Source organism: Leptonychotes weddellii, chromosome 10 (assembly GCF_054177405.1).
Source record: "Leptonychotes weddellii isolate Sample4059 chromosome 10, ASM5417740v2, whole genome shotgun sequence".
Taxonomy (NCBI): domain Eukaryota; kingdom Metazoa; phylum Chordata; class Mammalia; order Carnivora; family Phocidae; genus Leptonychotes; species Leptonychotes weddellii.
Window position 1 is genome coordinate 22,763,697 of NC_138378.1, and position 12,692 is coordinate 22,776,388.

Below are 12,692 nucleotides of genomic sequence, written 5' to 3' on the forward strand. Positions count from 1 at the left end.
CCACTTTGCAGGTGATGGAGACTTGAAGGTAAAGTGCCTTGTCCCCAGCACAGCCAGTGAGTCCTCAAACCAGATTCATCCACCACTTAACAACAGGCATTTGCTGAGCTCACACTCTGTGCCAGCCCCATGGGGGCCCGTGGGGGCCAGGGGGTCCGCAGCCACTCTGAGGTACATTGTTCATACCCGCATGCGACTTCTCATTGGGCTGACCCGAATTTGAACTCAGATCTGTTCAGTGCCAACATTTATGCTTTTCGACTCTGTCATCCTTTCCCTGCACTCCTTTGGAGCCTGGCAAAGCACTTGGCACATAGTAGGTACTCAACAAATATGGGCCGAATGAATGAGGGAATGGGAAATCTCAACAGGGCCTTCCCCGCATTGATGAGCAAATCTCGAGATGGGCTTCTGGCTGCAAATTACAGGAAAACACAGTGTTTTCTCTGGTATTTCTAGGCTGATGAGCAAACCCAGGCATATTTAGTCTTAGCATGGACCTTCATCAAGTCTGACTTCTGGAACACTAACCTCAGGGCCCAGGAAGGGGGGCCTCTGTACCCTTCAGAGTTAGAGTTTATTATGGAACAGGAAAGACTCCACAGGGCCTATGGTAAAGGTTTTTGGGGGCAGTGGAAACCCTACTCTAAGGAAGACTTAAGGTCCCAAGGTGTGAAATCTCCTTCTGGATCAGTAGGTAGCCGGAGGATGCTCAAGTCTGATACGCGGAGGGTTGGCTGGACTCATAGTTGGTTGAGTTTATGAGCAGAAGCCTGTTCTGTAAGGAGAAGAGGCAGGATCAGTCACCAGGGTGACGGCCCGTCCAGCCCCTGCAGGGGACTCTCATCCATCCATGCCAGCCAAGGGCCAGTGCCTGAGGCACTTGCATTAAAATTCTTTCCAAATGATAAGTAGTTATATCCTTATTCCTTTTACTAGACTGTGAGCTCCGTGAAGGTGGGGACTGTATCTGTCTGCAAATGGTGGGTGGTCTCAGGTTTGGGGTGGAGGCAGTGCTCCCTAAAGGACTGAGTGGTAATCTGGTAATCTGGAGGTTTGGGTGACTTCGCGGGGCACAGCCTGCTTGGTAGGGGTGCCCTCTGCTGCCCTAGCTCTCTCGGGGGACAGGAATGGTCATCATCATATGGTCCCCTCTAAGTGTTCTCAGAGCACATGCAGACGCCCCTCAGTAGGTCTCACTGGGAGCTCCACTGGGGCACCGCTTCCATTTGCCAATCCTGAGTCCTCCTCCCTGGCTGGATGCAGACACTCACCCATGAGGCTCTTCAGCAGTTTCACGTCCAGCTGTCTGAGGATTTCACCGATCAGAGGACACACCTGGGCCACCAGCACAGAGAGAAGGGTCAGGCCAGGGACTAAGGAAGAGGAAACTAGAGTCATAGCAAGAGCGGCTCCCTTGTGTTGAACGCGAACAGGATGCCATGCACAGCACTTTCATGTCTGCCGGAATCCTCATGATGACTCTGTGAGATAGGGGTTGTGGTGATTCCCATGCTACAGATGGGGACACTGAGGCACAGGGAGGCTGAGTCACTTGCCAAGGACACACAGCTAGTAGATGACAAAACTGAAATTTTTAATGGCAATTTTTCAGGGCCTGAAGCCCAAGATTGGAAACTCTTTTCTGAATTGCCAGTATATATGTCCTGACCCTCAGACTCAAAAGATACCCTGGGGGACAATATTTTTCTCAAACTTACCTGACTTTCCACTAGGTGTGGGATAACTTTTGCCAGGTTCCCCCTGAAGTTACGGAGAAAATGTTTCATCTTTGGTGAGATATCTCTAGAAAGAGAAGTAGATGTACAGAACAGATAAATCCATACAGTACCAATGCCAGGTGCTGGGCATTGAGGACACCTTACACAGTCATTTAATCCTCAGCCAGCACTATATAAAAGGCACTGCTGTTGGCAGTAGTCGAAGGGGCAACTTCAGAGAGGTGATGTGACTTAGGTCCCACAGCCAGTAAGTGCTGAATAGATTAGAACCAGGTCATTAGAGCTCCAGACTTCAGTCCTTCCCCTGCACTGTCCTAGCCGGGATGCCTGGCATGATTTAGGCATTTAGTGAACATCTGATGAGTAAATGAATGGATAGCCACTGAAGACCTAGCTGCTTTCAGCATTCTGGAATTACAGGGAGAAATCACACCCAAATCTTACCCTCAAGAGACTCACAGTCTGCTGAGTTGATAGATTTGGTCAGCTGGTATATAAAATTATTATTCTCTATTAATAAACGCACCTTATAAATAGCTCTGTTTTTTTTTTCTGTCTTGTTCACGACTGTATCCCTAGCATCAAGCGTGCCATGTCTGGCTCATAGTAGGTTCTCAAACAATATTTGTTGAATGAATGAGTGATGAGGAGGAGTTCCAGAGAAGAAGGGAAGGGCATTCCAGGCAAAAGGATCAGCATGTGCAAAGGCACGGTGGCATGAAAATACATGGTGTGTTGATGGAGGGGTAGGTCCTTCAGCGGCACAAGAGGGCGAAGAGCTACAGAGTGGGACAGGTGAGAGGACAAGTGGGGTCCTGACTGACATCCAGGAGTTTGCTCTTCATTCAGAGGGCTTTGGAGAACCATTGGAGCGTTTGGAGCAGGAGCTAGGGAACATGACCACATTTCTGCGCTAGAAAGTTAATTCTGCTGCAGGGGGAGAATGGAGTGAAGGAGGTGAGGTCTGAGTCTGAGAAAGCCAGCTTGGCTCCTGCAGTGGTCCAGGAAGAGGTCTAGGAGCCAGGATAGTAGCTGTGGGGATGGAGAAAGAGGAGGCAAGCAGGGGCTGCCAGTAGGTCATTGATGGGAACCAGTGAAGGTGGGCTGCAAGGCGGGGGGAAGAGGAAGAGTCTGGCTCCTGGGAGGGTGGCTGGGCTATCACTGGGATGCTGACTCAGGAAGAGAAGTAGATCATGGGGAAAGGGTGAGATCTGTGTTGGGCTCATCCAGGAAGTGGTGGAGATGTGTGGCCACAGCTAAGGCTAGGCAGGAAGGGGCTCAGCCCAGGGGAGGGCTGCTGGGACCTTACTCGGTTAGCACTGTCGTGTAGATGCTGCTTGGCTCCACAGAGCAACTGCCTATCACCAGATGCCTCCGGCCAAACTCGTCTTTCTCCAGCCAGAACTCCACAGCGAGGTTCATGCATGCATGTGTCTTTATAATCTTGTTATTGAAAGGCCTGGGGACGAGAGAGAGAGGAGGAGGAGGGAAAGGGCAGGAGACAGAAGGAGGTGGAAACAGCCAACACAAAGGGAAGAGTGACTCTTTCAACAAACCAGCCCTGCCTGCTGACTCCTGCAGCCAGCCAGTGACCAAGGTGAAAATGCTATTAGGCAGAGTGACTTCTGAAAATCCTTTAGGTAGACCAGCTTAGGGGCCTTTCGATATTTAGAAGTGGAGAGTTCATCTTATTTAAAAAATCTGTACCATTTAGCTGTGGTCTCCCTTTTGTTGGGGGCAGCTGATGGTAAAGGATAGTCTGAACAGATGGAGGGAAGGTGATGATATAATTAAAGTGTTTCTGTCTCTCTTTTTAAAATCAGTGTAATGAACTCACATAGTTTTAAATGAGCAAATGACCAGGGATTGCCACCCACATTTCAACTGAAGAAACTGGGGCTCACAGATGTGAAGTGACCTGCTCAAGGTCACACAGCAAGTGAGTTCAGAAACCAGGATTTGAACCAGGTTGGAGTCAGAAAGATCTAGGTTCCCCAGGTTGCCAAATTCCCCCCTCCCCCCAACTCCTGGATTCCCACTGAGGAGGAACAGCACCCCACCGACCCTGCTGCTGTATGACTTACAGTCTCAAGTCAATGTCAAATTCAAGTAAGATGTTTGCTGAGAACCACTCCTTATGGAAAGACGTCCGGATCCCACCGTAGTCTAACTGAATGTTGGTGATGTTGGCGCTACAGAAGGAAAGAGCAGAGGCCATTCAAGTGTGAGGGAGCTCAGACGTCAAGGCCTCAGGCTGACAAAAAAGACTGGCATGCTGTTTATGAAAAGGGCTTGGCAGTTAGGTTTGGAGTCAGATCCTTTTAAAGATGCTCAGAGGGCAAGAGCCACCTGCAGGAGCCCGGGGCTGCAAGTTGTCCCAGAGGGCCCTTCACAGCTCCGCACAATGAACGTGTTCAACCCATAGCCAGCTGCAGACCCTGACTAGGGCTGTTCTCAGACCTAGCCACTGCCTCCTAGCACAGGGCCCCATAACCTGCCCAGGTGCCCAGGCCCAAGCCCCGGGAGCCTTGGCCTTCTCTCCATCCCTCACCTTCACATTCAACCCATCAGTGAATCATGCTGGCTCTGCTTACAAAATATACCCGGAATTTGGCAACTTCCGACTCCTTCTGTCCCTTTCACCTGGACCAGGTCACTTTCACTTCTTGCCTGGAGATGCTCTAGTTTCTCTCTGGGCTCCTTGCCATGAACTTGGCCTCTCTACAAACTATTCTCCATGCGGCAGCCAATAGGCAGCCCTATTACTTAACACTCTCCCTGGGTTTCTCACTGCTCTTGGAATAAAATCCGAACTCCATAGCATGGCCCCTAAGACCTGCAGGGTCTGGCCTCACCTGCCTCCACAGCCACACCCTTGCTCACCCAGCCACGGAGGACTTTTTCTCTTTCTCAGACACACCAGTCTCTTTCCTACCTCAGGGCCTTTGCACTTACTGCCCTTCTATGTCCTTCACGTGGTTTGCTTCCTTCTCTTCATTCTTCCTAGGGATTATCTCTTTAGAAAGCTCTTCCCGATCAGCCCCTCACTCTCACCCCTTACCTTGCTAAAGTTGTCTTTATAACGTATCCCTCTATGTGAAATTAGTGATTTACTTTTGTGACTTAACTCACTAACTTGGATGTAAGATCCAAAAAGGCAGTGGCCATATGTCCTGTTCATAGCTGTATTCCAAGTACCCAGCCCAGATCCTGGTACACAGCAGGTGCGCAACGAATACTTATAACAACTATTAAGGGAGTGGAAGGAGGGAGGTGATTGTGGCTGCACACGTCCAGGGAAACCCTGCTGGCAAGTACCAGCGCTCATTAGAATGGCGAGAGCTAGGGGAGGAATGAGAGAGAAGGGAGCTCAAGGGCGCGGCAGGCTGGAGCTGGGGTGCTGACCTGGAGCAGCGGGGAGCGTGGGAGCTGAGGAGGCCCGGCCCTCCAGAGGAAGGAGTGGGACTGTAGGTGAGCAGCCCCGGGCCAGCTCTGCTGGGTTAATCGGAGCACCCAATGCCTATGCATCCACTATGTGCGACAGAGAAAGCTCCCAAGTCCCTGAGGCAGGGACAATTATTCCGCCCATTTCACTGATGAGGGCTTAAGGCTGAAGCTCAGAGACCTCGGACACCTTACCCAGAGTCACACAGCTATCAGGCAAGAGAGTGGTATTCAAATGTCCGACTCTAGTCCTGGGTTCCTTTGGCACCCCAGACGTTTAGCCAGGCTGTGCTCTGGTACCCATGTTATAGATGAGGCTGGAGTGCTCCAGCAAGGTTGGTGGCCGAACCAGGATTTAAATGCAGAAGCTTTATTCCTGGCTTTGCTTTCATTACCCTGTTATGCTGCCTTCCCAAATGACCCCTCATATTGGGCCCTCACTCATTCTTGTATTGGGCCTTTTATCCCCTCCTTCCAATCTTCCTGCTTTCTCTCTTCACAGCCTCCATGCCCTGAGCTCTGCCCTCTGACCCAGAGCTTTCTAGAGAGTCCCAGGGCCAGGGATGGGGTTCAGGGGCTCACCTGCTTTCTTGCTGATGCTGGAGGCTCATGCCGCTTATTAGCCAGCCCACCATCCCTGGGGCCATCTGCCCTGAGGCATTCAGACTGTCCATGAGGCGGAGGTTCTGGATTCGGCCCTCTGCGTTGTGCTTCATGAGGCCCTGGGCAATAACTGGAAATGGACAAGGGACCAATGACATTGCACAATGTCGTGGACGAGGTAGGGGGCTTGGAGTCAAGAGGCCTAGGTTGTGTGTGGGCTGGTGCATTCGCTTCTTGCTGAGTGATGGGTGCTTGTCAGCCCCCAACTCCACCCTTTACACGGAAATCCGCATGCCTCATCTGGGAAATGGTGCTTTGCAGGGCTGAGGCGACACCCCTGCGGAGGGTCTGGCAGGCAAGAGCTGCTCAAACGAGATCTAATAGTGGAAAGCCCACCCGGTGCAGTCTCTGAGTCTGGACCACAGAACCTAACGTACAGCATGTACATCCCAATAAATGTTGCTTGAAGAGAACAACTAAGAAGAGAATGAATATAATTTTTCCCACACTGTGCCCAGAATAAGCTGTAGGACTAAGCGGAGCTACCAGCAGAAAAGAATGAATTCCAAAAAGGAAAGGGATTTTCAAGTGCTGGACATGCTGAAATCCTGCCTGTCTGGGCGCTAGGATTGGACCCAGCTCTGATGAATGTCTGAGCATACCACAGGACACATTTATTTCCCTGACTTGACCCTCCCTGTGATCAGAACCTACACTGCAGGGCAGCAGAAACCATGGTTCCTCCTCACTCCCCTCCCTCCAGCTCCCAGACCCCCTTTCAGTATCCCATGTTTCTGTTGCCTGCCAATAAGAAAGTGTGTCTGGAGTCCTAGATCTGGGTTGAAATGCTACCACCTTCCTGGGTCTTGATTTTCTCATCTGTATAATGGGAACAATAATAATGCCCATCTCACAGGATTCTTGTGAGGAATATTGAGATAAGTTATCCAAAGATATTTGGTTAAATATCATTTATCCAAAAAAGAATATTATTGAGCATCTATTGGGTATCAGGCCTTGTGGCCAAAGACACAAACCAGTTTTCTGTCTAGTAAGAGAGACATACACGGACCAAATAGTTTCAAAGTTAGAGTGATCCTATAGGTATGCCTAGAACTCTTAGTAGTTCTTGGTTAATGATAACAACACTTGGATAATTGTGAGCAGTAGACACTAGTAGTTGCCAGTCCAATATCCATGTATCCACCCACCCATCCATCCATACATCCATCTACCCATTCACCTACTGATCCATCCATCTATCCTCTGTCCAGTATCCACCCATCTGTCTATCCATCCATCCACCCTCCCATCCATCTTCCATCTGTCCAAATATCCACCCATCTATTCATCTGTCTATCCATCCTCCCATCCATCCATCCTGTCATTCTCATCTGAACCCTGTTTTGATTAAGCCTCCTTCTCCAATTCCTAGTCCAGATGAGGCCTTTGATTATCTGAGCCATCATTGCCCACTGACTCTTTCGGGTTTGAAGTGGGCATGTGACCCAAGTTGGCCTTATCAGACTAAACGGAAGATCTTATATTTCATGTTTGAGGGGAAGTTTCTTTATTTGTCTCCTCCTGGGAGGGAGCAAGCCAGTCTGTCGCTCTGTTGGTCACTGGCCACCATTTTCCTACCACACTGGGAACTAGCAGCCTGAGGATGAAACTATGATGATAGCAGAGCTAAAAAAAAAAAAAAGGATAAAATCCAGCTCTGGATGGCACCTTTGAGTTGCTGATTGAATCAGACCTGGAGTTTGTCCTGCCTATGAGTTTTGGTTATATGAAATAACGTTTTTTTTTTCATCATTTAGGCCATATTGAGTTGGGTTTTCTGTTCTGTGCAGCTAAGTGCCCTAACTGATATGAGAGGTGGTTATAGTGATAAATATATTCACAGTTGAAAAAGCACTTGGCACATGCTTTTCCTCATTTGAATCTCCAGGGCAGCCCCATGAAATAGCATTCCAACTGCACCCATTGTAACCATGAGGATGCATGGGCCCCCCAATACACATGAATGTATTTCATAACCTAGATGGAATGGATACCTTTGTGGCAAACCATAAAATGCCAAGTTGTGTTGAGGGAAGTGGGAAACATTGATAATCTAAAAGATTTAAGAAATAGAAATAGTAATTGAAGATTTCATTCCCCAAAAGTTTTTGATCTATATGATTTTGGGGAAGAGTTTTATCAAACTTTATATAAAGAGATAATTGTGAAAGAAAATAAAAAAAGAAGAAGATGCCAAATTCATTTTATGAGGCTAGTGTAACTTGCCAAGCTTCCGGAACAGTACAGGGGAGGAAAGGTCCACGTCAATTTCATGTATGAAAAATCTGCTGAAGTCCTATAAAATTATTACCTAACAAATTGACTAGCCAGCCAATAGCACATTATAAAAATACATTACATTATAAAATATATTTTAGTATGATACATTATAAATACATTCTAATCATTATAAAGATAGTGCAATATGGATATATCATTCTAGTAAGTTACAAAAATATCATATTTATTCCAGAAATGCTGGGATGGGTTCAACAGACAAAAATCTGCTAATACAATTTATCACATTAATGGTTTAGAGGAAAAAATGGAGTAATTTTTAGATGCCGAAAAACATTTGTTAAAAGCCAGTACTGATTTATGATTAAGAAAAATTCAGAAAAAAAAGAAAAATTCAGAAAACCAGGACTATGGGGATTTCTTTAACATGATAAAAAAAGATTTCAAAAATCTGGAAAAAACTGAAAGATACACTAAGTTTCTAATGGGTGACCTCATATTGCAAAAATGTCAGTTCTCTCTAAATTAACAAATTCAGTGAAACCCAAATCAAATTTCCAAGTGATTTTTTTTTTAAAGAACTCAGCACATTCTAAATAAAATTCAAGAAGAAAAATCAGATAAAATCGCATTTTACAAAGATGTAGCATTTAAAGTCTTCTGCTGTTGGTGTAGAAATAGTGGTGTAGAAACACAGACACAGAATACAGAGCCGCAAAGGGAATCCACGTGCTTGGGAACTTGATCTTTCATAGATGGGTTGAGAAAACAGACTCCTTACACAGACGGAAGTGAAGCCGAGGCCGTGACTTACATGCATAAGCAACATAAAGGTGGCCTCCAGATGGGTTAAAATCCTGAACGTGAAGGGTAAAACGATAAAGCTATTAGGGAAAACAAAGTAGAAGATGCCTGGGGTAGAGACAAGGGTTTACGACTCATCAAACACAAACCATGGGATGAAATTTTGATGAGTTTGAAAATCTTCCTGTTCAGTGAAGGACCTACAAACAAAGTTGATGACAGTTTGGGAGAAATGTTAGCACTGGTTAGACCTGATGAAGGACCAGCATCAAGAATAAATTAACACTAGGGGCGCCTGGGTGGCTCAGTTGGTTAAGCAACTACGTTCAGCTCAGGTCATGATCCCAGGGTCCTGGGATTGAGCCCCGCGTTGGGCTTCCTGCTCAGCAGAGAGCCTGCTTCTCCCTCTCCCTCTGCCTGCCGCTTCCCCTGCTTGTGCTCTCTCTCTGTCAAGTAAATAAATAAAAAATCTTAAAAAGAAAAAAAGAATAAATTAACACTCAAATCAGAGAGGAATAAAAAATCCCCGGGAGGCAAAGAGAAACATGGACAAGAGATAAGGACAGGGAATTCAAAGAAGTCAAATGGCTAACAAAACTAGGATGAGATGCCCAAGCTTCCCACTGATCAGATGAAGTCAAGCTGAGACAAGTTGATAGCACTCAAATGTACTTCAGGCTGGCAAAAAGGAGAAAGATAGTGTTACATACTGAATTGTGTACCTCCTCCTGCCCCCAAATTGATATATTGAGGTTTTAGTCTCCAGTGGGACTGTATTTGGAGACAGGGCCTTGAAGGAGGTAAAGAGGGTTAAATGTGGTCATAAGGTTGGGGCCCTAATCCGATAAGACTGGTGTCCTTCTAAGAAAAGAGAGAGATAGCAGAGTGTACTCTCTGTGCACACACAGAAGGAAGGCCCATGTGAGGACACAGGGAGAGAGCAGAGACCCACAAGCCAGAAGGAAGAGAGAAGAGGGGTTTCATCAGAAACCGACCCTGTGGGCGTCTTGATTTTGAACTTCCAGCCTCCAGAACTGTGAGAAAAGAAATGTCTGTTGTTTGAGCCCCCCAGCCTGTGGTATCTTGCTGTGGCCACTGGAGTAGACTGAGGCAGATGGATCCTCTCCAGTGTTGGGAAACAGGTGTGGGGAGACAGGTGTGCTCGTTTGTCGCTGGAGCGGGTATAGACCAGCACAGCCCTTCTAGAGAGCAATCTGGCAGTCGTTAGTTAAATTGAATTTGTACCCACCCTAAGGCCCAGCGACCCCGTTCACTTCTGGGTCTATCCCAGAGACATTCTTCCCTGGCTCCTTACAGGGCCACATGCAAGGATGTTCATCTCAGGGTAGCTTCTAATAGTGGGCACTTAGAGACGACACAGGTGTCCGTCCCTAGGGAAATGGCCAAGCGGTGGTGAGTCCAATCTCATGGACTTCTCAGTACCAGCCTGAAGCAACAGATGTCAACAGCACAGTGTCCAATGAAAACAGTAAAAACCAACAAGATCCATATGGCAGTATGATCTACGCAAATCAAAACACTGTATATCAGGACATGAGGGTATATAAACACATGTGTTAAACACACCGCAGGGCCTGCTGAGGAAGTGGGGGTGGGAGTGAGAATAAGCAGTAAAGGGGAAAACGACAAAAAAACCCACAAGAGGGCCTTGCCATGATTCACCGTAATGATGACGTGCTATGAACTGGCATATGATCAACTCAACCTCAGTTTTCTGTACTTGAGGTCTAAGAGAAAAAGGAAGAGAGGGAGTGACTGACCCGAGGTCACCCAGCAGGATGATGCCTTCCCCACCCACCCTGTGACCGTGGGCAGAGCACGGGCTGAGCTTACTTCTCGCCAGAGCTGGTTTGCTGTCCATGTGGGCCTTGGCCAGGCCACGCCAGGGCTGCTTGTGCAGTGCTGAGGGCACGGACAGCAAGCTGAGGAGGACCAGGAGCCTCCAGATTGGACACATCTTGGGTTCTGGGACCTGCGGGTGTCAAGAAAGGTCAAATGGTACCCAGGTGGGTGGTTACGGGGGTGGCTGCCTGAATGAGTGGACTCATGGTTTTCTGTCGGAGGGCGACACCAGGGTTAACCCTGAGCATGCCGTTGGGGGGTGTCGTGATGGGCTCTGGCAGCTGCCGCTGGGCTTTGCTCACATGGTAAGGGCAGCAGGTGGAACCCTGGGGGGAGGGCCAGGGACCCAGAGGGAGGCCGTGTTGCTTGGATACGCCCAGTAGAGCCCACTGTTGGGTCATCCAGCAACAGTCCTCTCCTAGACCCTGCACGGGGCTGGGTGGTGGGGATCCTTGGGGATCCTACAGTAAATGAATGAGGATGGCTAATTTCAGGCTTTCCAATTGGACTAGGACTTTCTTTTTTTCTTTTTCTTTTTTAAGATTTTATTTATTTATTTGACAGAGAGAGACACAGCGAGAGAGGGAACACAAGCAGGGGGAGAGGGAGAAGCAGGTTTCCCGCCGAGCAGGGAGCCCGATGTGGGGCTCGATCCCAGGACCCTGGGATCATGACCTGAGCCGAAGGCAGACGCTTAACAACTGAGGCACCCAGGCGCCCCTAGGACTTTCTTAAGGGCAAGATCATTTGCAGTGCCCACCATGATGCTTGCTTGCCAGAAATTAGTGTTAATGGATGTTTGTTGAGTGACTAAATGACTGAATACATGAATGAGTGAGAAAAGTTGATCTCTGAACTGCCTACCAAATTATAAGTTTCTGTAGGGCAGGGTGTGAGTCGAATTAATCCTCATGTGTCCAGGGCCTCCCAGGTTTACTGCATGGTAGTTAGCAATAAATATTTGTTAAATGATATGAATGAATGAATGAATGAATGAATGAACAGTTGGATGGATGGTTTATGGATAAGATTTACAGGAGGTAGACAGAGAGGCTTGAAGCCAAAGCGTTAGGTTTACTTCATTGCTCTGGAGTTGGGGGTCAGAGAAACTTCAGTTCAAATCCCCCTGTCCTCACCATCTCAAGAAATGGTGCCACAGTCCATCCAGTTGCTCTGACCTCAGCCCTTGGAGTTCCTCTTGACTCTTCTTTCCTCATTGCCCACAGCCCATCTCTCAGAAAATCCTGCCAGCACTTCCAGAATCTGACCACGTCCAGCAGCTCCTTCTCAGCCACCCTCACATCGGCCTGGATTACGCTGGGGTGTCCCTACCTTTCTCCCTTGCCCGCCTACAATCTCTTTTGTACACAACAGCCTGTACAGTCATTTTTTTTTTTTTTTAAAGATTTATCTGTTTTTATTTGAGGTGGGTGGAGGGGCAGAGGGAGAGGAAAGGAAGACAATCTCAAGCCGACTCCCTGCTGAGCGCAGAGCCCAGTGGAGGGCTCGGTCTCACGATCCTGAGATCGTGACCTGAGCCAAAACCAAGAATCAGACGCTTAACCCGCTGAGCCACCCCGGTGTCCCCTGCAAGATCACTTTAAGATGTTAATCAGACCAGGGCCCTCCTCTGCTCCAAATTCTCTAAAGTTTCCCACTGCAGCCACACAGGCCTCAGGGGTCTGGGCCCCACAGTTCAGCTGCTGGGAGCTCTGAGACAAAAGGCACTCTTCACTCCCTGTGCTCTCCTCTCGGGCAGTAGGGAATGTGCAGGGTCCTTTGCAGAGCTCACGAAGCCCTGGGGCCATCTTTGGGCACTTCACATCCAGTTTTGTAAGAGATCATAACGAAAGCATTAGTTCAGGGTGTTGGCTTTCCGGAATTGACGTCCTCGCAGGGTTCACACTCCCCTTGGGGATGTTTGTAGAATATCAA

General features: G+C 48.1%; 1 protein-coding gene across 2 annotated transcripts; it reads right to left on the reverse strand.

Moving 5' to 3' along the window:
• Positions 1 to 743: 743 nt before the first annotated feature.
• BPIFA3 (BPI fold containing family A member 3) lies at positions 744 to 10,872 on the reverse strand. 2 transcript variants are annotated; one of them, XM_006727498.3, is made up of 7 exons: positions 10,749 to 10,872; positions 5,769 to 5,919; positions 3,827 to 3,934; positions 3,052 to 3,201; positions 1,722 to 1,806; positions 1,275 to 1,338; positions 744 to 778 (listed from the first exon to the last, which is right to left on the reverse strand). In XM_006727498.3, exons 1-7 carry the CDS (start codon positions 10,870 to 10,872, stop codon positions 744 to 746), a joined length of 717 nt encoding a protein of 238 aa, XP_006727561.3. The 2 variants fall into 2 exon arrangements, with proteins under 2 accessions (XP_006727561.3, XP_030885199.2); XM_031029339.2 differs by lacking the exon at positions 3,827 to 3,934.
• Between the last annotated feature and the right edge of the window lie 1,820 nt (positions 10,873 to 12,692).